This window comes from Pecten maximus, chromosome 17 (genome assembly GCF_902652985.1).
Source record: "Pecten maximus chromosome 17, xPecMax1.1, whole genome shotgun sequence".
Classification (NCBI taxonomy): domain Eukaryota; kingdom Metazoa; phylum Mollusca; class Bivalvia; order Pectinida; family Pectinidae; genus Pecten; species Pecten maximus.
In genome coordinates, this window is record NC_047031.1 from 31,602,835 (window position 1) to 31,630,612 (window position 27,778).

Below are 27,778 nucleotides of genomic sequence, written 5' to 3' on the forward strand. Positions count from 1 at the left end.
ATAACAGTTTAGGAATGTAAAAGAACGGTTACACCTATGAAACAGACTTGCTAAATAGATTTGATCATGCAAAATTTTCCCTTGTGGCAATATTTTTTCCTGGTTTGGAAATTTGCCAGAATCTTTTTCTAAAATACATCAATAAATTGTTCAGAAATAATTCTGAAAACACCTGTTAACGTATCACTAAGATACCTTACCTGTGTTTGAAATAGTCTGTCATGACTGGAAATGTTTGTTGTCAATATTAAGTTGTCTCCACAAAAAAATTAAAATGTTTTTTAAAATCCTCACAGATTTAAAAGTCTGATCTCATTGAAATACAGGAAATTGATGATCAAGTGTATATGAAACCAACTGATACATGTACAGGACACTGATAGAAGTCAGATACATATATACATGTAGATCTAGATACATAAGGTGCGTAGGTATATGTATATACAATTAAAATGTATGACTATATATATCCATAATAGATGTCAATCTGGTAGACCACAGAGTTAAGCTTAATATGCTTCTGCCAGCTTGATGAGGAACCAATTATTAGAGAGTTAGTCAAGAAAACTTAATATTCAACCTCCAGTAGGATCAAAAGCAATTCCACTTATCCTGATAGAACTCTGAGTGGAATGGGGCCCTCAGCAATAGGAAGTACCAGTTTGAGTGACTAGAGAAGAGAAATCCAATACAAAGACCAAGATAATTTACTGTTAGATCTAGAAATGGCCACAATCAACATTAAATGGGTGATGAGTACGGACTATCGGTATACAAATCAGTCACTATACATGTGTGTGTATAGGACATTGTTAGGGGTTGATGAAGATAAATGATGTTTATCTTACTTACACAGACCCTATACATATGGGCCCAGTTGTTCAAAAGTTGATTAGCTTAATCACTTGATAAGTGAAAATTTCATTTCTCATTTGATGCAAAACCTGTGAGTATATCATCTTTAAATTATGTCAGTTGGAAGAGAACTAAGAATAACAGAATTTCATAAAGTTTTGTCAAGCTACTTCGACCAGAAATTATTATATCAGGATTTGAAAAATGTTGTTAAAATGTGATTAGCCTAATCACCTTTTAAACAACTGGGTCCTGATTGTCAACTGGTACAGGAAATTAACATTTCTAGGTACATTATACAGGCAATCTAAAGCATTCCACATGTACAGCACTCATATACATATTGTTGACGTTCTTTTTTAACTGACATAGATCTGTGTTTAATTTTGATAAAGTTAATTGATCAATTAGCTGTAGGTTATTTCACTGTGAAAGTTTATTTGGATTCATCCATAGGCGAAGTCAATTAACCGGAACAATATCCTACAAATAGCACTAAATGTACATGTGTACAGTACTAGTGTTAAATATGCATACAAATATCTTACAAATGATAACAAAAAATGAAAGAAAGAAAATTCCATATAACTAATTATAAATTGATATATATACTCACTGATAATTTGTGGTAGTTTAGTTTCAGTGACATATTAATTCATACTTTTCCAGGACAAGAAATGTGTTGGTGTACTTGATATTTGATCAGACAAGAAATTCAGAGATTTGTTAGCTTTATAAATAATTAAATGAAATATTCAACATTTTTTTTTTATAAATTCCCAATTTTTGTTATGGTTTTATTCACAGATGATCAGTTTAAATAAGAATAAACATTCAATTCAGTATTGTTTTAAAATAATTTTGTAATGATATGATGCTACATACACAACATGTGTCTCTTTTATAAGATAACCAGGCTGTGAGTGGCGGGTCCTGATGCTTTGTCACCAACAGCTGGCAGACTTCATGTGTACACACGACAACAAAGGGCCGACTTCCTGTAGCTTAACTGTGTACATGTATATACATCAATACTTTATACCAGATAGTGTTACAGGTACTGGATTCTAGTTTACTAGGATTACATATTTTATACTATATGAGGATACAGTAAAAAGAATCTTTGCTGTATCTAATTGAATGTTGTTTATACAATATGAGGATACAGCTGTAAACAGGGTACCTGCTGTATCTAATTGAATGTTGTTTATACTATATGAGGATACAGTAAACAGGGTACCTGCTGTATCTAATTGAATGTTGTTTATACTATATGAGTATACAGTAAACAGGGTACCTGCTGTATCTAATTGAATGTTGTTTATACAATATGAGGATACAGTAAACAGGGTACCTGCTGTATCTAATTAAATGTTGTTTATACTATATGAGGATACAGCTGTAAACAGGGTACCTGCTGTATCTTGTTGAATGTTGTTTATACAATATGAGGATACAGCTGTAAACAGGGTACCTGCTGTATCTAATTAAATGTTGTTTATACTATATGAGGATACAGTAAACAGGGTACCTGCTGTATCTAATTGAATGTTGTTTATACTATATGAGGATACAGTAAACAGGGTACCTGCTGTATCTAATTGAAAGTTGTTTATACTATATGAGGATACAGTAAATAGGGTACCTGCTGTATCTAATTGAATATTGTTAATACTATATGAGGATACAGTAAACAGGGTACCTGCTGTATCTAGTTGAATGTTGTTTACACTATATGAGGATACAGTTAACAGGGTACCTGCTGTATCTAATTGAATGTTGTTTATACTATATGAGGATACAGTAAAGAGGGTACCTGCTGTATCTAGTTGAATGTTGTTTACACTATATGAGGATACAGTAAAGAGGGTACCTGCTGTATCTAGTTGAATGTTACTTATTATTACTCTTACCTTTTATTGCTCTTACTTAATAGAACTCTTACTTACCCGTACTTAATAGAACTCTTACTTACTCTTACTCAATAGAACTCTTACTCAATAGAACTCTTACTTAATAGAACTCTTACTTAATAGAACTCTTACTTAATAGAACTCTTACTTACTCTTACTCAATAGAACTTTTACTCAATAGAACTCTTACTCAATAGAACTCTTACTTAATATCCTCCGATATGACAGATGATTCGTCCGAGTCTTCTTCATCAAACATTACATATCGACTTCCTTTCTTGCTCTCCCGTTTCTTGCCCAGTAGGAGATCGGTACGACGACTCTTCTTCTCGTAATCATCATCACCTGGAATAAAAGAGAGACTTATACTACTGTACAATACTGCGAATTCCCATATAAATATAAACCCTTATCCCGTTAACATCATATTCAATTAAGCATTGATGTCATTTTATTTAGTTTTATTGAGGTATGAGAAAAAGATTGTTTACAAACTGTATGAATCCGCACAGCAGAGTCTTACAAAAGTTTGCAAACAATTTTTTTTCATACCCCTATGAAGCTAAAAAAAATTGACATCAATGCTTATTTTTAATTTTTTAAAAAGATTTTCAAAATTAAAACATGTTTTATGTACAATTGAACTGATCTTATAGGGGATTCTTTTTCACAAGTCAATATGCAATGTCAATAGACGTATTGTGACGTCACATATTTCGCGCCATTTTCAGATTTTTTTCTATGAGATATGAAAAAAATCAGAAAGCCACATTTTGTGTACAAACACTGGACAATTAATTAAGGTATGATGATAACATATCTTAAGTTTGTAAATGATCTTTACATGGATGTACAATTGGATTACTATATATATATATAGCTATTATACAAAATAATCCCATTTTCTACACTTTGGTGAGAGTACGTATGGGGGCTGGGGGGCTGGTTTTGTGTAAAAATACAGAATAATGTAACCTTTTTACAAGTCTTGAAAAAGGAATTGATATCATAAATGTATTGTACTTAACAAATTTACATGGTCAGATGTAAATACTTCAGATCTGCAGATAATGAATGCCACAATCATAAACTATGGGGTATTATCCATTTGCAGGTGCGTTTTTGATTAATTGCTACATGTTTAGAAAGGGTAAAAATATGAGTACAATATATACATGTAAAAAATGTATATCAAAACATGTTTGTTGTGATGATAATTACAATTTTCAGTATTTTCCATAAGTCTTCAATTTTTTTATTAATAACAATTTAATTTGTAAAATAATTTAATCTCTTAGTATTTTGTGCATATATCTAACATCTTTTAAAGACCTATGCAATTTTCATCATGGAAAATAACAAAATTACAATGAGATCTTCAAATTCTTGGTTGATATTATGAAACAGATTTATGGAATTATCTCTGCATGTGTTGATAATTACTTTCATTTTCCATATCTTTAATGAAAATATATTAAATACACATGTACATATCAAAGCGTATGGCATTAATACTGTATTTGCCCTAAGTAACCCGCCTGCCTCTTTCAGAGCACGACCACCTTTTTCAGGATAAGTGTTAAACACAGTAGTTAAATCATATAAAATACCTTACCTCTACACTGATCTGTTAATAACCTACAGTCTTTTAACCAACGATTCTAGTTTGTTGTCACTGCATAAAGGTATGAAAATGAAAAAAATGTTTTTCCTCCAAACTTTACAAAGAATTTTTCCCTGTACAAAGTTTTATAAAGTGCATGCACCCCGTCTGTGTTTTTTGTTAGCAAACAGTTCCATTATAAGGTCAAAGACGGTAAAAGTTGCTGTTTTTCAATCCAAATTTTACACAGTAATTTTTCTTTGTACATGGTTTAAGCATACCCAATTTATTTATTGTTTTTTTAATTGATGAGTCCACAGTGTGTTTATATTAGGTATAATACGGTACATATTTACAATGTACCTATAGTTCCCCATACACAGCTTACCAACATTTACAGGTACATCTGTTTATATTAGGTATAATACGGTATATATTTACAATGTACTTATATATATAGTCCCTCACACACAGCTTACCAACATTTACAGGTATGTCTGTTTATATTAGGTATAATACGGTACATATTTACAATGGCCTATAGTCCCCCACACACAGCTTACCAACATTTACAAGTACATCTGTTTATATTAGGTATAATACGGTACATATTTACAACGTACCAATAGTCCCCCATACACAGCTTACCAACATTTACAGGGTAATATCTGTATATATTAGGTATAATACGGTATATATTTACAATGTACCTATATAGTCCCCCACACACAGCTTACTAACATTTACAGGTACATCTGTATATATTAGGTAGAATACGGTATATATTTACAATGTACCTATAGTCCCCCATACTCAGTGTACCAACATTGACAGGGTACATCTGTTTATATTAGGTATAATACGGTATATATTTACAATGTACCTATATACATTGTAGTCCACCTCATACACAGCTTACCAACATTGACAGGGTACATCTGTATATATTAGGTAGAATACGGTATATATTTACAATGTACCTATAGTCCCCCATACTCAGTGTACCAACATTGACAGGGTACATCTGTATATATTAGGTAGAATACGGTATATATTTACAATGTACCTATATAGTCCCCCACACACAGCTTACTAACATTTACAGGTACGTCTGTATATATTAGGTATAATACGGTATATATTTACAATGTACCTATAGTCCCCCATACTCAGTGTACCAACATTGACAGGGTACATCTGTATATATTAGGTAGAATACGGTATATATTTACAATGTACCTATATAGTCCCCCACACACAGCTTACTAACATTTACAGGTACGTCTGTATATATTAGGTATAATACGGTATATATTTACAATGTACCTATAGTCCCCCATACTCAGTGTACCAACATTGACAGGGTACATCTGTATATATTAGGTAGAATACGGTATATATTTACAATGTACCTATATAGTCCCCCACACACAGCTTACTAACATTTACAGGTACGTCTGTATATATTAGGTATAATACGGTATATATTTACAATGTACCTATAGTCCCCCATACTCAGTGTACCAACATTGACAGGGTACATCTGTATATATTAGGTAGAATACGGTATATATTTACAATGTACCTATATAGTCCCCCACACACAGCTTACTAACATTTACAGGTACGTCTGTATATATTAGGTATAATACGGTATATATTTACAATGTACCTATAGTCCCCCATACTCAGTGTACCAACATTGACAGGGTACATCTGTTTATATTAGGTAGAATACGGTATATATTTACAATGTACCTATATAGTCCCCCACACACAGCTTACTAACATTTACAGGTACATCTGTATATATTAGGTAGAATACGGTATATATTTACAATGTACCTATATAGTCCACCATACACAGCTTACTAACATTTACAGGTACATCTGTATATATTAGGTATAATACGGTATATATTTACAATGTACCTATAGTCCCCCATACTCAGTGTACCAACATTGACAGGGTACATCTGTTTATATTAGGTATAATACGGTATATATTTACAATGTACCTATATTGTCCACCATACACAGCTTACTAACATTTACAGGTACATCTGTTTATATTAGGTATAATACGGTATATATTTACAATGTACCTATAGTCCCCCATACTCAGTGTACCAACATTGATAGGGTACATCTGTATATATTAGGTAGAATACGGTATATATTTACAATGTACCTATATAGTCCACCATACACAGCTTACTAACATTTACAGGTACGTCTGTATATATTAGGTATAATACGGTATATATTTACAATGTACCTATAGTCCCCCATACTCAGTGTACCAACATTGACAGGGTACATCTGTTTATATTAGGTATAATACGGTATATATTTACAATGTACCTATATAGTCCACCATACACAGCTTACTAACATTTACAGGTACATCTGTTTATATTAGGTATAATACGGTATATATTTACAATGTACCTATAGTCCCCCACACACAGCTTACTAACATTTACAGGGTACATCTGTATATATTAAGTAGAATATGTATGGTACAGCTTACTAACATTTACAGGTACATCTGTATACACCCTGTGTCGGCAGTGTGTACACAAAACCAGTGGCTGGTTTATTGCAGACACTTGATAGAAAGATTAAAACTTTACAATGCCATTCTGGTCTTAATATAGCGTGCTGTGACCATGTTAAGGTGCTAGATTTAACAGGAAGGAGCAATCAACTAGAAAATGTAATTCAGGAATGAAATGTTCTTTTGCAAAACAAAGCATCCCATACAGGAAGGGTTGAATGTCCCATACAGGAAAGGTTGAATGTCCCATACAGGAAGGGTTGAATGTCCCATACAGGAAAGGTTGAATGTCCCATACAGGAAAGTTTGCATGTCCCATACAGGAAATGTCGAATGTCCCATACAGGAAAGATTGAATGTCCCATACAGGAAAGGTCGAATGTCCCATACAGGAAAGTTTGAATGTCCCATACAGGAAGGGTCGAATGTCCAATACAGGAAAGGTTGAATGTCCCATACAGGAAAGGTTGAATGTCCCATACAGGAAAGGTTGAATGTCCCATACAGGAAATGTTGAATGTCCCATACAGGAAAGTTTGAATGTCCCATACAGGAAAGTTTGAATGTCCCATACAGGAAAGTTTGAATGTCCCATACAGGAATGGTTGAATGTCCCATACAGGAAAGTTTGAATGTCCCATACAGGAATGGTTGAATGTCCCATACAGGAAAGTTTGAATGTCCCATATAGGAAATGTTGAATGTCCCATACAGGAAATGTTGAATGTCCCATACAGGAAAGGTTGAATGTCCCATACAGGAAATGTTGAATGTCCCATACAGGAAAGTTTGAATGTCCCATACAGGAATGGTTGAATGTCCCATACAGGAAAGTTTGAATGTCCCATACAGGAAATGTTGAATGTCCCATACAGGAAAGTTTGAATGTCCCATACAGGAAGGGTCGAATGTCCAATACAGGAAAGTTTGAATGTCCCATACAGGAAAGGTTGAATGTCCCATACAGGAAATGTTGAATGTCCCATACAGGAAAGTTTGAATGTCCCATACAGGAAAGTTTGAATGTCCCATACAGGAAATGTTGAATGTCCCATACAGGAAAGTTTGAATGTCCCATACAGGAAGGGTCGAATGTCCAATACAGGAAAGTTTGAATGTCCCATACAGGAAAGGTTGAATGTCCCATACAGGAAATGTTGAATGTCCCATACAGGAAAGTTTGAATGTCCCATACAGGAAAGTTTGAATGTCCCATACAGGAAAGTTTGAATGTCCCATACAGGAAATGTTGAATGTCCCATACAGGAAAGTTTGAATGTCCCATACAGGAAGGGTCGAATGTCCAATACAGGAAATGTTGAATGTCCCATACAGGAAAGTTTGAATGTCCCATACAGGAAAGTTTGAATGTCCCATACAGGAAATGTTGAATGTCCCATACAGGAAAGTTTGAATGTCCCATACAGGAAGGGTCGAATGTCCAATACAGGAAAGTTTGAATGTCCCATACAGGAAATGTCGAATGTCCAATACAGGAAATGTTGAATGTCTCATACAGGAAAGTTTGAATGTCCCATACAGGAAGGGTCGGATGTCTCATGTCAGGAAGGGTCGAATGTCCCATGTCAGGAAGGGTTGAATGTCCCATACAGGAAGGGTCGAATGTCCCATGTCAGGAAGGGTCGAATGTCTCATGTCAGGAATGGTTGAATGTCCCATACAGGAAGGGTCGAATGTCCCATACAGGAAAGTTTGAATGTCCCATACAGGAAATGTTGAATGTCCCATACAGGAAAGTTTGAATGTCCCATACAGGAAAGTTTGAATGTCTCATACAGGAAAGTTTGAATGTCCCATACAGGAAAGTTTTAATGTCCCATACAGGAAATGTTGAATGTCCCATACAGGAAATGTTGAATGTCCCATACAGGAAAGGTTGAATGTCCCATACAGGAAATGTTGAATGTCTCATACAGGAAAGTTTGAATGTCCCATACAGGAAGGGTCGAATGTCTCATGTCAGGAAGGGTCGAATGTCCCATGTCAGGAAGGGTTGAATGTCCCATACAGGAAGGGTCGAATGTCCCATGTCAGGAAGGGTCGAATGTCTCATGTCAGGAAGGGTTGAATGTCCCATACAGGAAGGGTCGAATGTCCCATACAGGAATGGTTGAATGTCCCATACAGGAAAGGTCGAATATCCCATACAGGAAAGTTTGAATGTCCCATACAGGAAATGTCGAATGTCCCATACAGGAAGGGTCGAATGTCCAATACAAGAAAGTTTGAATGTCCAATACAGGAAAGGTTGAATGTCCCATACAGGAAAGTTTGAATGTCCCATACAGGAAAGTTTGAATGTCCCATACAGGAAAGTTTGAATGTCCCATACAGGAAAGGTCGAATGTCCAATACAGGAAATGTTGAATGTCTCATACAGGAAAGTTTGAATGTCCCATACAGGAAGGGTCGAATGTCCCATACAGGAAAGTTTGAATGTCCCATACAGGAAAGGTCGAATGTCCCATACAGGAAGGGTTGAATGTCCCATACAGGAAGGGTCGAATGCCCCATGTCAGGAAGGGTTGAATGTCCCATGTCAGGAAGGGTCGAATGTCCCATACAGGAAGGGTCGAATGTCCCATGTCAGGAAGGGTCGAATGTCCCATGTCAGGAAGGGTCGAATGTCCCATGTCAGGAAGGGTAGAATGTCCCATGTCAGGAAGGGTCGAATGTCCCATACAGGAAGGGTCGAATGTCCCATGTCAGGAAGGGTCGAATGTCCCATGTCAGGAAGGGTCGAATGCCCCATACAGGAAGGGTCGAATGTCCCATACAGGAAGGGTCGAATGTCCCATGTCAGGAAGGGTCGAATGTCCCATGTCAGGAAGGGTCGAATGTCCCATGTCAGGAAGGATCGAATGTCCCATGTCAGGAAGGGTCGAATGTCCCATGTCAGGAAGGGTCGAATGTCCCATGTCAGGAAGGGTCGAATGTCCCATGTCAGGAAGGGTCGAATGTCCCATACAGGAAGGGTCGAATGTCCCATGTCAGGAAGGGTTGAATGTCCCATGTCAGGAAGGGTCGAATGTCCCATACAGGAAGGGTCGAATGTCCCATGTCAGGAAGGGTCGAATGTCCCATACAGGAAGGGTCGAATGTCCCATGTCAGGAAGGGTCGAATGTCCCATACAGGAAGGGTCGAATGTCCCATGTCAGGAAGGGTCGAATGTCCCATGTCAGGAAGGATCAAATGTCCAATGCAGGAAGGCTGGAATATCCCATGCAGGAATTAAGGGTTGAATATCCCATGAAGAAAGAGTTGATTGTGACATTAGAATTTGTCCCTTTAGCCATCATAATGACCATCAAAGTGTGACCAGGTTTTATGATACTGTGTATGTAGTTTGTGAAGAGAAATAAAATAAAGTTTCAAGTTTCGAGATGTAAATATGATTGAACCAAAACTATTCAGGGGTTATATTCTCAAGATATGACAAAGCTTCTGAAAATGTGTCCAAAGCAGAAGCTTGGTCAAAGGTGACCTCTGACCCTTTAACCTTGACCTGAATAACCACCAGAATATGACAGGTGTAGAACATGATACTAGGAACTGGATATGAATCAAATCTGTTGAGGCGTTCTAACGATATATCATATATATGTCAGGGTACAGCCAGAATACTATAAATGGGATGTATAGGACATTTTGTAAATTAAATTATCCTCAATATTGCCATCATCATATTATACAGAACCAAATTTCACCAGACATCAGTTTAATATTACCCTGGGCTGTCAACATATAAAGAAACAAAAGAGATGTCGTAATTTATATCCTACAACAGACTGTTACCTGCAAGTACACAACCTTATAGAGGAACTCCTACTTCATGTTTTAAAATCATCTATATAGTTACTTAATCATCAATCTTGTTGAATTTTATACTTAAGTAAAATATAAAGAAGGAAAAGAAAGACAATGATTTTCTGTATGGTAATTTTTTTTTTATTTTTTTTTTTTTTTTTAGGAAAGATCAGATTGGAATATAAAAGTGGTTGAAATTTGTATGCAGATTTTTGAATTTACACTTCAATCTATAAATTATCATCATCAATATTCTACAGAGCCAATTTTACCAGTAAGTAATTATAATGTATATATACCAATATAATGTATACATGTAGTTTTCAACCTACCGCTAGCGCTGTATATAAAAACACAGCCACACAAGTATATATCACGGGTATATATATAATGTGCATTGTTCTTTTTTTATTTTCTTCTTCTGAAATAAATTCATTTACACATACATCCTGATAAAGTGTACCTTCTGATCAATATCTATCAATATAAACATTACCTACCTGTCCAGAGAAGAAAAATTCACAGCGTACCTTTACTAATTGTCTACCTCACCTGAACATTTCACAGGTGTGTAACATACCTGTAAGTCGGGCAGACGGCACATGTAACGTCTATTGCCGCCCACAGTCAATAAACAAGACCTATATCTGAGCACAGATGTGGGACAGGCTTGGCTGGTTTTGTATAAAACTTCATTTTAGAAAATATCAATAACACACCCATAAAATACAAGGACAACAATTTTAAATAGATGTTGATAGCATGAATGTGTAAGTACTGTTAAAATTGCAAGTCAATCAAAACGGTTATGTTTTAACATTTTTTGTGGCAGGTGCACTGTTCAAAAGCTTAATTTGAAACAATGATACCTTTGTGTAAGATCTGATTTAATCAAAACTTTTATCTGTTAGCTTAATTTACATTTGCAAAAACATTTTCCCATGCTTTATTATCAAGAAAATCTTTATAAATATTGCTATTTATTGTGTTTCTGTTTTCTGTATAATAATTATGGACAAAATGTTTATGAATCCATATATTTTAGTGTTTAAATCAAGGTTATGTTTTTAAATGCACAATAGAGAAAAGATTAACATGAGGTTTACAATGCTGAGATACTGTACCAGTATTATACCCAGGAGTTGTGTATGTGTGTATAAGGCTGATATAATGTACCAGTATTATACCCAGGAGTTGTGTATGTGTGTATAAGGCTGAGATACCAGTATTATACCCAGGAGTTGTGTATGTGTGTATAAGGCTGATATACCAGTATTATACCCAGGAGTTGTGTATGTGTGTATAAGGCTGAGATACCAGTATTATACCCAGGAGTTGTGTATGTGTGTATAAGGCTGATATACCAGTATTATACCCAGGAGTTGTGTATGTGTGTATAAGGCTGAGATACCAGTATTATACCCAGGAGTTGTGTATGTGTGTAAGGCTGAGATACCAGTATTATACCCAGGAGTTGTGTATGTGTGTATAAGGCTGAGATACCAGTATTATACCCAGGAGTTGTGTATGTGTGTATAAGGCTGAGATACCAGTATTATACCCAGGAGTTGTGTATGTGTGTATCAGGCTGAGATACCAGTATTATACCCAGGAGTTGTGTATGTGTGTATAAGGCTGAGATACCAGTATTATACCCAGGAGTTGTGTATGTGTGTATAAGACTGAGATACTGTACCAGTATTATATCCAGGAGTTGTGTATGTGTGTATAAGGCTGAGATACCAGTATTATACCCAGGAGTTGTGTATGTGTGTATAAGGCTGAGATACCAGTATTATACCCAGGAGTTGTGTATGTGTGTATAAGGCTGAGATACCAGTATTATACCCAGGAGTTGTGTGTGTGTGTATAAGGCTGAGATACCAGTATTATACCCAGGAGTTGTGTATGTGTGTATCAGGCTGAGATACCAGTATTATACCCAGGAGTTGTGTATGTGTGTATAAGGCCGAGATACCAGTATTATACCCAGGAGTTGTGTATGTGTGTATCAGGCTGTGATACCAGTATTATACCCAGGAGTTGTGTGTGTGTGTATAAGGCTGAGATACCAGTATTATACCCAGGAGTTGTGTATGTGTGTATAAGGCTGAGATACCAGTAGTATACCCAGGAGTTGTGTGTGTGTGTATAAGACTGAGATACCAGTATTATACCCAGGAGTTGTGTATGTGTGTATAAGGCTGAGATACCAGTATAATACCCAGGAGTTGTGTATGTGTGTATAAGACTGAGATATCAGTATTATACCCAGGAGTTGTGTGTGTGTTTATAAGGCTGTGATACCAGTATTATACCCAGGAGTTGTGTATGTGTGTATAAGACTGAGATACCAGTATTATACCCAGGAGTTGTGTATGTGTGTATAAGGCTGAGATACCAGTATTATACACAGGAGTTGTGTATGTGTGTATAAGGCTGAGATACCAGTATTATACCCAGGAGTTATGTATGTGTGTATAAGGCTGATATAATGTACCAGTATTATACCCAGGAGTTGTGTATGTGTGTAAGGCTGAGATACCAGTATTATACCCAGGAGTTGTGTATGTGTGTATAAGGCTGAGATACCAGTATTATACCCAGGAGTTGTGTATGTGTGTATAAGACTGAGATACCAGTATTATACCCAGGAGTTGTGTATGTGTGTAAGGCTGAGATACCAGTATTATACCCAGGAGTTGTGTATGTGTGTATAAGGCCAAGATACCAGTATTATACCCAGGAGTTGTGTATGTGTATAAGGCCGAGATACCAGTATTATACCCAGGAGTTGTGTAGGTGTGTATGAGGCTGAGATACCAGTATTATACCCAGGAGTTGTGTATGTATGTATAAGGCTGAGATACCAGTATTATACCAAGGAGTTGTGTATGTGTGTATAAGGCTGAGATACCAGTATTATACCCAGGAGTTGTGTATGTGTATAAGGCCGAGATACCAGTATTATACCCAGGAGTTGTGTAGGTGTGTATGAGGCTGAGATACCAGTATTATACCCAGGAGTTGTGTATGTATGTATAAGGCTGAGATACCAGTATTATACCAAGGAGTTGTGTATGTGTGTATAAGGCTGAGATACCAGTATTATACCCAGGAGTTGTGTATGTGTGTATAAGGGTGAGATACCAGTATTATACCCAGGAGTTGTGTGTGTGTGTATAAGGCTGAGATACCAGTATTATACCCAGGAGTTGTGTATGTGTATAAGGCTGAGATACCAGTATTATACCCAGGAGTTGTGTATGTGTGTATAAGGCCGAGATACCAGTATTATACCCAGGAGTTGTGTATGTGTGTATATTATACACACATACACAACTCCTGGGTATAATACTGGTATCTCAGCCTTATACACACATACACAACTCCTGGGTATAATACTGGTATCTCAGCCTTATACACACATACACAACTCCTGGATATAATACTGGTACAGTATCTCAGTCTTATACACACATACACAACTCCTGGGTATAATACTGGTATCTCAGCCTTATACACACATACACAACTCCTGGGTATAATACTGGTATCTCAGCCTTATACACACATACACAACTCCTGGATATAATACTGGTACAGTATCTCAGTCTTATACACACATACACAACTCCTGGGTATAATACTGGTATCTCAGCCTTATACACACATACACAACTCCTGGGTATAATACTGGTATCTCAGCCTTATACACTGTATAAGGCTGAGATACCAGTATTATACCCAGGAGTTGTGTATGTGTGTATAAGGCTGAGATACCAGTATTATACCCAGGAGTTGTGTATGTGTGTATAAGGCCGAGATACCAGTATTATACCCAGGAGTTGTGTATGTGTGTATAAGGCTGAGATACCAGTATTATACCCAGGAGTTGTGTATGTGTGTATAAGGCTGAGATACCAGTATTATACCCAGGAGTTGTGTATGTGTGTATAAGGCTGAGATACCAGTATTATACACAGGAGTTGTGTATGTGTGTATAAGGCTGATATACCAGTATTATACCCAGGAGTTGTGTATGTGTGTATAAGGCTGAGATACTGTACCAGTATTATACCCAGGAGTTGTGTATGTGTGTATAAGGCTGAGATACCAGTATTATACACAGGAGTTGTGTATGTGTGTATAAGGCTGAGATACCAGTATTATACCCAGGAGTTGTGTATGTGTGTATAAGGCTGAGATACCAGTATTATACCCAGGAGTTGTGTATGTGTGTATAAGGCTGAGATACTGTACCAGTATTATACCCAGGAGTTGTGTATGTGTGTATAAGGCCGAGATACCTGTGTTATACCCAGGAGTTGTGTATGTGTGTATAAGGCTGAGATACCAGTATTATACCCAGGAGTTGTGTATGTGTGTATAAGGCCGAGATACCAGTGTTATACCCAGGAGTTGTGTATGTGTGTATAAGGCTGAGATACCAGTATTATACCCAGGAGTTGTGTATGTGTGTATAAGGCTGAGATACCAGTATTATACCCAGGAGTTGTGTATGTGTGTATAAGGCTGAGATACCAGTATTATACACAGGAGTTGTGTATGTGTGTATAAGGTTGAGATACCAGTATTATACCAAGGAGTTGTGTATGTGTGTATAAGGTTGAGATACCAGTATTATACCAAGGAGTTGTGTATGTGTGTGTAAGGTTGAGATACCAGTATTATACCAAGGAGTTGTGTATGTGTGTGTGTGTATAAGGCTGAGATACCTGTATTATACCCAGGAGTTGTGTATGTGTGTATAAGGCTGAGATACCAGTATTATACACAGGAGTTGTGTATGTGTGTATAAGGTTGAGATACCAGTATTATACCAAGGAGTTGTGTATGTGTGTATTAGGCTGAGATACCTGTATTATACCCAGGAGTTGTGTGTGTGTATTAGGCTGAGATACCAGTATTATACCCAGGAGTTGTATGTGTGTATAAGGCTGAGATACCAGTATTATACCCAGGAGTTGTGTGTGTGTGTATAAGGCTGAGATACCAGTATTATACCCAGGAGTTGTGTATGTGTGTATAAGGCTGAGATACCAGTATTATACCCAGGAGTTGTGTATGTGTGTATAAGGCTGAGATACCAGTATTATACCCAGGAGTTGTGTATGTGTGTATAAGGCTGAGATACCAGTATTATATCCAGGAGTTGTGTATGTGTGTATAAGGCTGAGATACCAGTATTATACCCAGGAGTTGTGTATGTGTGTATAAGGCTGAGATACCAGTATTATACCCAGGAGTTGTGTATGTGTGTATAAGGCCGAGATACCAGTATTATACCCAGGAGTTGTGTATGTGTGTATAAGGCTGAGATACCAGTATTATATCCAGGAGTTGTGTATGTGTGTATAAGGCTGAGATACCAGTATTATACCCAGGAGTTGTGTATGTGTGTATAAGGCTGAGATACCAGTATTATATCCAGGAGTTGTGTATGTGTGTATAAGGCTGAGATACCAGTATTATACCCAGGAGTTGTGTATGTGTGTATAAGACTGAGATACCAGTATTATACCCAGGAGTTGTGTATGTGTGTATAAGGCTGAGATACCAGTATTATACCCAGGAGTTGTGTATGTCTGTATAAGGCTGAGATACCAGTATTATACCCAGGAGTTGTGTATGTGTGTATAAGGCTGAGATACCAGTATTATACCCAGGAGTTGTGTATGTGTGTAAGGCTGAGATACCAGTATTATACCCAGGAGTTGTGTATGTGTGTATAAGGCTGAGATACCAGTATTATACCCAGGAGTTGTATGTGTGTATAAGGCTGAGATATCAGTATTATACCCAGGAGTTGTGTATGTGTGTATAAGGCTGAGATACCAGTATTATACTCAGGAGTTGTGTATGTGTGTATAAGGCTGAGATACCAGTATTATACCCAGGAGTTGTGTATGTGTGTATAAGGCTGAGATACCAGTATTATACCCAGGAGTTGTGTATGTGTGTATAAGGCTGAGATACCAGTATTATACCCAGGAGTTGTGTATGTGTGTATAAGGCTGAGATACCAGTATTATACCCAGGAGTTGTGTATGTGTGTATAAGGCTGAGATACCAGTATTATACCCAGGAGTTGTGTGTGTGTGTATCAGGCCTAGATACCAGTATTATACCCAGGAGTTGTGTGTGTGTATAAGACTGAGATACCAGTATTATACCCAGGAGTTGTGTATGTGTGTATAAGGCTGAGATACCAGTATTATACCCAGGAGTTGTGTATGTGTGTATAAGGCTGAGATACCAGTATTATACCCAGGAGTTGTATATGTGTGTATAAGGCTGAGATACTGTACCAGTATTATACCCAGGAGTTGTGTGTGTGTGTATAAGGCTGAGATACCAGTATTATACCCAGGAGTTGTGTATGTGTGTATAAGGCCGAGATACCAGTATTATACACAGGAGTTGTGTATGTGTGTATAAGGCTGAGATACCAGTATTATACCCAGGAGTTGTGTATGTGTGTATAAGACTGAGATACCAGTATTATACCCAGGAGTTGTGTATGTGTGTATAAGGCCGAGATACCAGTATTATACCCAGGAGTTGTGTATGTGTGTATAAGGCTGAGATACCAGTATTATACCCAGGAGTTGTGTATGTGTGTATAAGGCCGAGATACCAGTATTATACCCAGGAGTTGTGTATGTGTGTATAAGGCCGAGATACCAGTAGTATACCCAGGAGTTGTGTATGTGTGTATAAGGCTGAGATACCAGTATTATACCCAGGAATTGTGTACGTGTGTATAGGGCTGAGATACCAGTATTATACCCAGGAGTTGTGTATGTGTGTTTAAGGCTGAGATACCAGTATTATACCCAGGAGTTGTGTATGTGTGTATAAGGCTGAGATACCAGTATTATACCCAGGAGTTGTGTATGTGTGTATAAGGCTGAGATACCAGTATTATACTCAGGAGTTGTGTATGTGTGTATAAGGCTGAGATACCAGTATTATACCCAGGAGTTGTGTATGTGTGTATAAGGCCGAGATACCAGTATTATACCCAGGAGTTGTGTATGTGTGTATAAGACTGAGATACCAGTATTATACCCAGGAGTTGTGTATGTGTGTATAAGGCTGAGATACCAGTATTATACCCAGGAGTTGTGTATGTGTGTATAAGGCTGAGATACCAGTATTATACCCAGGAGTTGTGTATGTGTGTATAAGACTGAGATACCAGTATTATACCCAGGAGTTGTGTATGTGTGTATAAGGCTGAGATACCAGTATTATACCCAGGAGTTGTGTATGTGTGTATAAGACTGAGATACCAGTATTATACCCAGGAGTTGTGTATGTGTGTATAAGGCTGAGATACCAGTATTATACCCAGGAGTTGTGTATGTGTGTATAAGGCCGAGATACCAGTACTATACCCAGGAGTTGTGTATGTGTGTATAAGGCCAAGATACCAGTATTATACCCAGGAGTTGTGTGTGTGTGTATAAGGCTGAGATACCAGTATTATACCCAGGAGTTGTGTATGTGTGTATAAGACTGAGATACCAGTATTATACCCAGGAGTTGTGTATGTGTGTATAAGACTGAGATACCAGTATTATACCCAGGAGTTGTGTGTGTGTGTATAAGGCTGAGATACCAGTATTATACCCAGGAGTTGTGTGTGTGTGTATAAGGCTGAGATACCAGTATTATACCCAGGAGTTGTGTATGTGTGTATAAGGCTGAGATACCAGTATTATACCCAGGAGTTGTGTATGTGTGTATAAGGCTGAGATACCAGTATTATACCCAGGAGTTGTGTATGTGTGTATAAGGCTGAGATACCAGTATTATACCCAGGAGTTGTGTATGTGTGTATAAGGCTGAGATACCAGTATTATACCCAGGAGTTGTGTATGTGTGTATAAGGCTGAGATACCAGTATTATACCCAGGAGTTGTGTATGTGTGTATAAGGCTGAGATACCAGTATTATACCCAGGAGTTGTGTATGTGTGTATAAGGCTGAGATACCAGTATTATACCCAGGAGTTGTGTATGTGTGTATAAGGCTGAGATACCAGTATTATACCCAGGAGTTGTGTATGTGTGTATAAGGCTGAGATACCAGTATTATACCCAGGAGTTGTGTATGTGTGTATAAGGCTGAGATACCAGTATTATACCCAGGAGTTGTGTATGTGTGTATAAGGCTGAGATACCAGTATTATACCCAGGAGTTGTGTATGTGTGTATAAGGCTGAGATACCAGTATTATACCCAGGAGTTGTGTATGTGTGTATAAGGCCGAGATACCAGTATTATACCCAGGAGTTGTGTATGTGTGTATAAGGCTGAGATACCAGTATTATAAGGCTGAGATACCAGTATTATACCCAGGAGTTGTGTATGTGTGTATAAGGGTGAGATACCAGTATTATACCCAGGAGTTGTGTATGTGTGTATAAGGCTGAGATACCAGTATTATACCCAGGAGCTGTGTATGTGTGTATAAGGCTGAGATACCAGTATTATACCCAGGAGTTGTGTATGTGTGTATAAGGCTGAGATACCAGTATTATACCCAGGAGTTGTGTATGTGTGTATAAGGCTGAGATACCAGTATTATACCCAGGAGTTGTGTATGTGTGTATAAGGCTGAGATACCAGTATTATACCCAGGAGTTGTGTATGTGTATAAGGCTGAGATACCAGTATTATACCCAGGAGTTGTGTATGTGTGTATAAGGCTGAGATACCAGTATTATACCCAGGAGTTGTGTATGTGTGTATAAGGCTGAGATACCAGTATATTATACCCAGGAGTTGTGTGTATGTGTGTATAAGGCTGAGATACCAGTATTATACCCAGGAGTTGTGTATGTGTGTATAAGGCTGAGATACCAGTATTATACCCAGTAGTTGTGTATGTGTGTATAAGGCTGAGATACCAGAATTATACCCAGGAGTTGTGTATGTGTGTGAATAAGAATTTATATTAAGACACAATCCATACCAACAAAGATATATCAAAATCAGAGAATTTACTTGTATTTACATCCCAACATTAAAATATGATGTGGTGTTTGACACATTTTGATTTAACTCCATTAAATTAGAAATGATATTGAATAGCAGAGAAAACAAATTTGAAGTTTTACATATATAAGTATATTTGTATTGAGTTTAAAAAGCATCTAGCTAATGTTTTTCTATATTGTTTTGATACATTTATATGTAAATTTACCAATGATTTTGTTCATTTATTCCCTTTTCAAGTTTATAGAAACCAGGACTCCAACCTGGGACCTCCTAACTCATGACAGGTGCTCTTACCAATTGAGCTACCTGGTCACTGATGATCGACCCAGTCCAGTTCCACTACATTCCTCCCTCCTTCAACAAAACCTTCGACCCCAAAAGACACACAAGACCCTATACCACCTCCATGGTTATTTAGTTGGGAGTCAAATGTAATAGGAGAGGGAAAATACAACTACCAGACCGGGACTCGAACCCAGGACCTTCAAACTCTAGACGGATCCTTTTATCATTTGAGCTACACCTGTCAAACTTAAGCTTCATTCATTCAATAAATTATTGCCCTCCCCAATGATATTTCAGAGCAACTTTGATCATAATACTTTCCTGGCAATGAGGAGGAGTAGTACTAAAAACTTATGGTGAATTTCCCTTTTGGGATATCCTGTCATTCTGTTTCCGGGGTTGACAGCAAGCCTCATTTATTTTAAGAAATGATTGCAGACAATCTGTCTGCTTTAATATACTGCTAAAGGAACCCCTTGCGGTATACATATTAAAGCGGATAAGTGCATGCTGATCCTCCTCTAAAAACTGTTCAGTGGCATTGAATCAAAATCCAACAAGGTGCCGCAAAGCTTGGCATTATCCCCCGCGCCCCGCAGTTGGAATGAAAACCCAAATACATGTATATATCAAGCTCAAAGTAAGTTATTAAGGAAACAGTAATTTGGTATTTTTGATTAAGTTTCCATGGTGACAGAAAAAATACCGAAAATGGAAGGTCCGCAATAGCAAAAGGCACAACTAGGGCACTAGCCTGATATATACAGAAAGTTTCAAGGAGTTGCGTCGAAGGGTTTTTGAGTTATAGCCCGGAAAAGAATCTCGGACGGACGGACGGTGATACGGACAGGATCGACTTATGGGGTGTAGTCTTTTGTCTGAGAACTTGTGGGGTGCAAGGTACAAGTTTTGATTTGATATGGACATCACATTTAATTTTCTTTCATTCCGTCACTAAAAAAGCACATGCGCAGTGAGATTTATTGATGAATTATGGGAAAAAAAACAAATTTACATTAAATTTCGTCTCCTATAGGCGACCAAGATTTTTGCACAGAATGAATCGTTAAATCACCCCACAAGTATATCTGAGTGAGTGCGGACGGAGCCCAATTTAATATCCCCCGCAAACGCGTTTCGCAGGGGATAAAAATACATTGAATGAAACACTATAATTTATAATTATTAAGCTAGCACAAGAAACCCACTTTATACCAAGAAGAGTTATCTCTCTTTTATCACACACACAAAAAAAATTCTGTGTTTAAATTTTTTATCAAAACACTAAGTTACCACATGAAAAATAGCAAAATATACCAAGAAGGTTAATCTTTTTCTTTCTTTTTCTCCTTAAATCTAAAAATGTTTTCTTTTAAAGGAATCCCGAGCTCCTTAAGTCAAGATTTGTTGATGAAACCAGGACCATTATTATAAGAGATTTAAAAACTTGTCTATTACAAATTTAACAAACTTAAAAAAAACATTGGAAGGTTTTATGTTAGTTTGTCAGCAATTGCATTACTGTCATTTTTTAAACATCCATTATGACTCAATATGATCATTTTATTTTTATTATTTTACTACATTTATGTCAGCTTGAGAAGTTTGTAGCCCCAGGTGAAAATCACACTAATCCTTTATTTATTTTTAATTCAATACAGATATAAGTAAAAGTGTGTTTTTTTACCAGGGGCTGAAGATGGCTAAAACTGATCTTAATCACAGACTCAAAATGTCTGATCAGTGGGCGGTCTATCAGATTTTGGAGCCTGCAACTATAGCTAATTTATGCTTTGTTTTTAAAGGACTAAATATTGTTCATAAGATCAAATAGTTTTGTGGTCTCTTAACATACTTTGCATCATCTATAAATTGAAATTAAAGGATGCAGAGCAAATGTAAATACAAACCTTGAAAGCTTTTGTCAGCGTCTGTATTGTCGTAATTCATGATGACGTTAAGTTCGCCTCAGACTTGGTGAAACTTTCCAACCTTCTGTCAGGCTCGTTATAAGAGAGACGTCAGAGCATTTCTGATATATCACAACCTCCTACACTAACAACCTATGATGATCCATCTACAACAGAAAGAATATTCAGGGTTAGACAGAGGTTGATCCTATGGGCACGAGAGGGTGCTTAATTGTGTTAATTGATATCACAGAAATAAAAAAGTGCTGTAATTTTTAATAAAAGCTCTGCAATAGTTATCTTTAGCAGTTCAATTTTTTTTTATTCAAACTAAAAATGAAACTAATTCATAAAGAATTTTGCTTTGAAAGAATTCAATTACTGAATGAGCACATTCCTCTCAAATGTGTTTAATATCTACATCTATAATATTTTTTTCATTTCCTCTGCTAGGGATATCAATTTCACCAAGAACCTCTTTATTCCTTGTATTAAGCAATATCGATATTGTAGCAAGGACATCTTTCAGTGCAATGCAGATAATATGTATCAGTCACACACTTTCCCTTTAGGGGAGAACTTGTCCTCAAGTTCTGTGGCCTCTGGCTTTCTAGACCGACAGATTATATGGATCAAATCTTGGACCTAGCTTTCTAGACAGACTTTTAACTCAGGAGTATACTGGGCGAGTTTTATCAATTTACCATCTGGGTAATTACACATCATAATGGATCATGGAACAATTAATTAATACAATGACCCTGATATCCTGATATTTGTATTCGGTTTGGATTGGTTGGTTGGGGGGGGGGGGGGGGGGGGGGGGGGGGGGGGTAACGCCCACTGACCAGCTGATTACTACTTTGGTGTATAAAGTCCCGTAAGTATCTTTATCTTAGACTATCAAATGCAGGCTTCATCAAGTCTTAACCAGTACCGTAACTATATCAATGAATTATCTGTAATAATTTGCAGTGAGGAACTAAAAGTATTATTCGATACAGCATAAATCATGCTGTCATGTCCCCTTCGACAAAATCTCGCGCTATATTTTAATCAAATAACAGAACAAGCACTTTCATCGGCGCGTATACGTTGATGTTATATTTATTGTGTCAATTCTAAAGTTATTGTTAGATAAGTGCATCAATACATAATTCTATAACATCTAATAAAAGATTAACCTACCTTCAATGCAACTCACTGCAGGCTGATGGACCGGATATTATTGTTAGCTATCTAAACGTAGAAAAGATTGAACGGGAAAATATTCCGGAATGCCTACATCGTATTGTTTCTTTCTTTTCCAATTTCTTTTTACTGTGTTTGTTTTCACAAAAAAATATTTATTAAATGAACATTTTTGAAATTTATTAACAATAATGCGATGAAGGTAATCAAATTCACATTTACATTGTTTTGATATTGATTTTTAAAATCAATAAAATAAATTATAAATTATATTGAATTATCAAGTAATTTAATTATGATCTCAAGAATTTGAGCATGACCAACAGGCCAAATATGGGCCTACGTCACTGCTGGCACCTGGTAATCACTTTATGATGATTTTCTAACGTGTTGACCTTGAATATGGTAATTTCTTTTCACAATATTACCATGCTTCATCTCACGAAAATATCTGTTAATAATCATGATTCATGACTTTTTGGTTATAATTCTAATGAATAATTGAGGAAATACTTTTTAAGTGGTTTGACTTTGATCTCTGTAAGCCAAGCAAGGTAATTTTTCCCCTGCAAAATTTGTTGAGGATTATGCCGGGACCTACACAGATGTACCAATCAAAGATCTTGTTTTGGGGCCAGTTAAATTTATTAGTTAATCGAAAGATATTTGAATGTTTAACAAATTGACCCCTGTGACCTTAGCTTGTATGAACTACTACTAATATAATGGGTTAAGGATTATCATTTCAGGAAGCTGCCATCAGATTTCCGTATTTCTAGGCCTGTAAGTTAATCAGAGGAATTAAGATGTTTGAATGCCATTTTTGACTTGTTTTCCTGCTGTGACCTTGAATATGGGTCAAGGTCATTTTTATTACTGGTTTTATTGGGCATTATTCCAGTGTAGTGAACTAGGAAATAGACAAGTTTTATATGTTATGTGTTCAAAGTTACCTAGAGTAGTTAAAGCTATACGCTATAGTCAGCCAAATCTATGCGAGTTGCTTCCCTTAGATTAGTTGTTAATTAACCTGATTAAGATTAACGGCCTTCATGTGTTGTCTATGTCAAATAACCAAACGGTAGCACCTGAAAGTCAGTCATGGATATGTTGCACACGGTCCGTGGGACCAATGGTCAGTGCCTAGGGCTATAACTTGAAATGACGTTATAGGGGTTTAGATACGCCCATAGTTTCGGGTAAAAGGTCAGGATTGGTCAATTGACCCCATCCTCAGATAATACATATTAATTAGCTCTCAGGGGATATAAATAGACTTGCGCGTTTTGCATAAGCAGTTCTCCAGTAGTTTTCAGTCTAAACGGACTTAGTGCCGTTTGAATGTACATATTTACATTGTAGGATGTAAATATGTAGACTTAGATTTGTTTTTGAAAAAAATGTGTGTGAACTGTTAAGTGTGAATGTGCCGGCGATAGTGTGGAAGATGTATGAAACTTCAGTGGATTATCTTGTACCTTCGGGATTTTCCGGTGGATTAATAAATATCAGTAAACTTTATATCCAGTGTTGAACTATGTTTATCGCACCACAACCATCCCAAAAAGAACTTCCACGTCCCGTGTTCATGGAGAGCGGACTTTACACCAGTAATGTTGTTCTAGTCAAGATTGTTAATCAGAAGAAATTGTTAAAATGTTTTAGCATGTTTTTTTCCTGCTGTGACCTTGAATATGGGTCAAGGTCATTTTTATTACAGATTTTATTGGGCATTATCCCAGTAGTGTTGTTCTAGCCCAGATTGTTAATCAGAAGAAATTGTTAAAATGTTTTAGCATGTTTAACCTTGTGACCTTGTATATAGGTCAAGGTCATTTTTTAAACATTGTTCGGTGTCATCGATACTTGAACCTAGGTTATTAAGAAGAAAGGTGTGGACGTTTCTTATAAAGTTGACACCTGTGACTTTGAAAGTGGGTCAAGGTAATTCATTTCAACAAACTTGCTAGTCCTTCATCTCAGCATGTCATTGGCTCCATATAAGTGCATTGGGCCTTTTGGTTATTTAGAAGTCATTTGAAAATTTTAACACTTCTGACCCCCATGAACTTGAATGTGGTAAAGGTTTTGCTTTCAGCAAACTTGGTAACCCTTCATGCAGGCATGACATAGACCCAATGCAAGTACCCTGGACCTTTTGGTTATCAAGAAGAAGTTGCTTGAAGATTTTAAGACATTTGACCCTTAAAGTCTAGAATATGGGTCAAGGTCATTCATTTAAACAATCTTGCAAGCCCTTCATTGCAGCATGACACAGGCCCAATATCAGTACCCTGGGCCTTTTGGTTATGAAGAAGAAGTTGTCTGAAGATTTTAAGACATTTGACCCGTGATCTTGAAAATGGGTCAAGGTCATTAATTAGAATAATCTTGTTAGCCCTTCATTGCAGTATGTTACAGGTACTGCAATACCAGTACATTTGACTTTTTTTGTTATTGAGAAGAAGCCATTTGAAGATTTTAAGACGTTTGACCCCTGTTATCTTGAAAATAGGTCATTTGAAGATTTTAACACATTGTTATCTTTAGATAATATTATTACGATATCACAAATTGAGTTCTCCCTGTCATCCAGATTTCAAACATTGAATATGTGAATTGATTGCCATATATAATTACGAGGACCAATTACAACATGGAATTGCCCTAGGATTTAACCCAGCACGAGTTAATCATTATTCCCTAAGATTAATATGTGAAAATCCCTAAAGAATTGAAGTCCTGAAAGTAATGATAAGTTGGTCCTAATGAATTACCTTAATCTACATCCAAGGTCACAGAGGTCAAAATGTGGTATTTTTTTGTCTTGTACATCATGTTAATACGGTCTCTGTCACTAAGCTGACAGAATGGGTCAGTGTTACTTGTACATAGCGTTACATACAATCTCTGTCACTAAGCTGACATAATGGGTCAGTGTGACTTGTACACAGTGTTAAATACCGTCTCTGTCACTAAGCTGACATAATGGGTCGGTGTGACTTGTACATAGCGTTAAATACGGTCTCTGTCACTCAGCTGACATAATGGGTCAGTGTTACTTGTACATAGCGTTACATACAATCTCTGTCACTAAGCTGACATAATGGGTCAGTGTGACTTGTACACAGTGTTAAATACCGTCTCTGTCACTAAGCTGACATAATGGGTCAGTGTTACTTTTACAGTGTTAAATGGGTCGGTGTTACTTGTACCTAGTGTTAAATATGGTGTCACTAAGCTGACATAATGGGTCAGTGTTACTTGTACACAGTGTTAAATACCGTCTCTGTCACTCAGCTGACATAATGGGTCGGTGTTACTTGTACATAGTGTTAAATATGGTCTCTGTTACTAAACTGACAGAGTGAGTCGGTGTGACTTGTATCGAGTGTAAAAACGGTCTCTGTCACTCAGCTGACGGAGTGAGTCAGTGTGACTTGTACAAAGTGTTAAACATAGTCTCGGTTACTAAACTGACGGAGTGGGTCGGTGTGACTTGTATAGAGTGTAAAAATGGTCTTTCTCACTCTGATGGAGCGGATCAGGTTAGCTTGTACATAGTGTTCAATAAAATCTTCTATTCACTCTGCTGACAGATCATGTTTCTTTGGCTCAAGTGGATTATCACGCTGAGGTAGAGTCAAGGATTAACATGCCAGCGACCTGGGTTCAATTTCCATCCGGGCACTCAGCAAGAATGTGTTCTTCCATGTCCTTTCACAACATATAGTGATGTAGATTTAAATATTTTCGGCGAGAGACAATAAACTGTGACACTTGTCAATGGTGAATTGTATATCCCTGATTACAAACCACATTTTACATAAAAATAGTCAGATAATTAATGAACTTTAAATCAGTGCTATTCCAGTAGAATATCCTACAGGAGGAATCCAGGGGAAAAGAATTTCTATGTCTGACTGGTAATGGTTTGTTTGGTTTTGTTTAACATCCTATTAACAGCCAAGGTCATTCAAGGACGTTTTAGAGGGGGAGTACCTGGAGAAAAACCACCGGCCTACGGTCAGTACCAGGCTACCGCCCCACATAGGTTTCAAACTCGCAACCCAGAGCTAGTGATAATGGACACCTTAACCACTCGGCCACCGCGGCCCTGACTGGTAATGGAGAAAATGCAATTTATTATATATATCATTTCTATCAGTGGTCCCGTGAGACAAACCTTGAGTTCCCAGTTGGAGAGATATTTCACTGGAATAGCCTGAAAGATCATTCAACTGCCATCTCTATTGCAGCCCAAAAAAGTATAACCGAAGGTGAAGATCGGTTCGTGTTTCTCCCAAAGCTGAGAAATGGACTGTTCAATGCTGTCATGATTGTGTCCTTGGGCAAGACACTTTACCCTAACTGCCCTGGATGGCCTGTGACTGGCCTCCCGCATGATGTTGAGTGAGATAGTCACCAACTACTACAAGGAAACCTCAACATCACCCTGGCTGCTCATGTGGAGATAAACCAAAGAAACAAACAAACTTTAAATTGCTTTCTAATAATTAACCTTTCCCTTTCTTATTGTACATAAATCAAAAGTAAGAAAGATAATTCTATAAAATAAAAGTAAGAACAATAATTTATA

At 37.0% G+C, this 27,778-nt stretch overlaps 1 protein-coding gene across 6 annotated transcripts in view; it reads right to left on the bottom strand.

The window, feature by feature from the left end:
• LOC117315648 (ralA-binding protein 1-like) overlaps positions 1 to 23,216 on the bottom strand; it is a 42,696-nt gene extending 19,480 nt beyond the window's left edge. The window contains exons 1-3 of one of the 6 annotated variants that reach the window (XM_033869934.1): positions 23,177 to 23,216; positions 21,988 to 22,154; positions 2,975 to 3,113 (exon numbers count right to left, since the gene is read on the bottom strand). In XM_033869934.1, coding sequence (XP_033725825.1) covers positions 2,975 to 3,113; positions 21,988 to 22,027 — 179 coding nt within the window. In that variant the 5' untranslated portion in view covers positions 22,028 to 22,154; positions 23,177 to 23,216. Of the gene's footprint in view, positions 1 to 200; positions 294 to 1,471; positions 1,561 to 2,974; positions 3,114 to 11,260; positions 11,384 to 21,987; positions 22,157 to 23,176 lie in introns of those variants that run through there. The other 5 variants (XM_033869935.1, XM_033869938.1, XM_033869936.1 and 2 more) reach the window with 5 other exon arrangements.
• Positions 23,217 to 27,778: the final 4,562 nt, after the last annotated feature.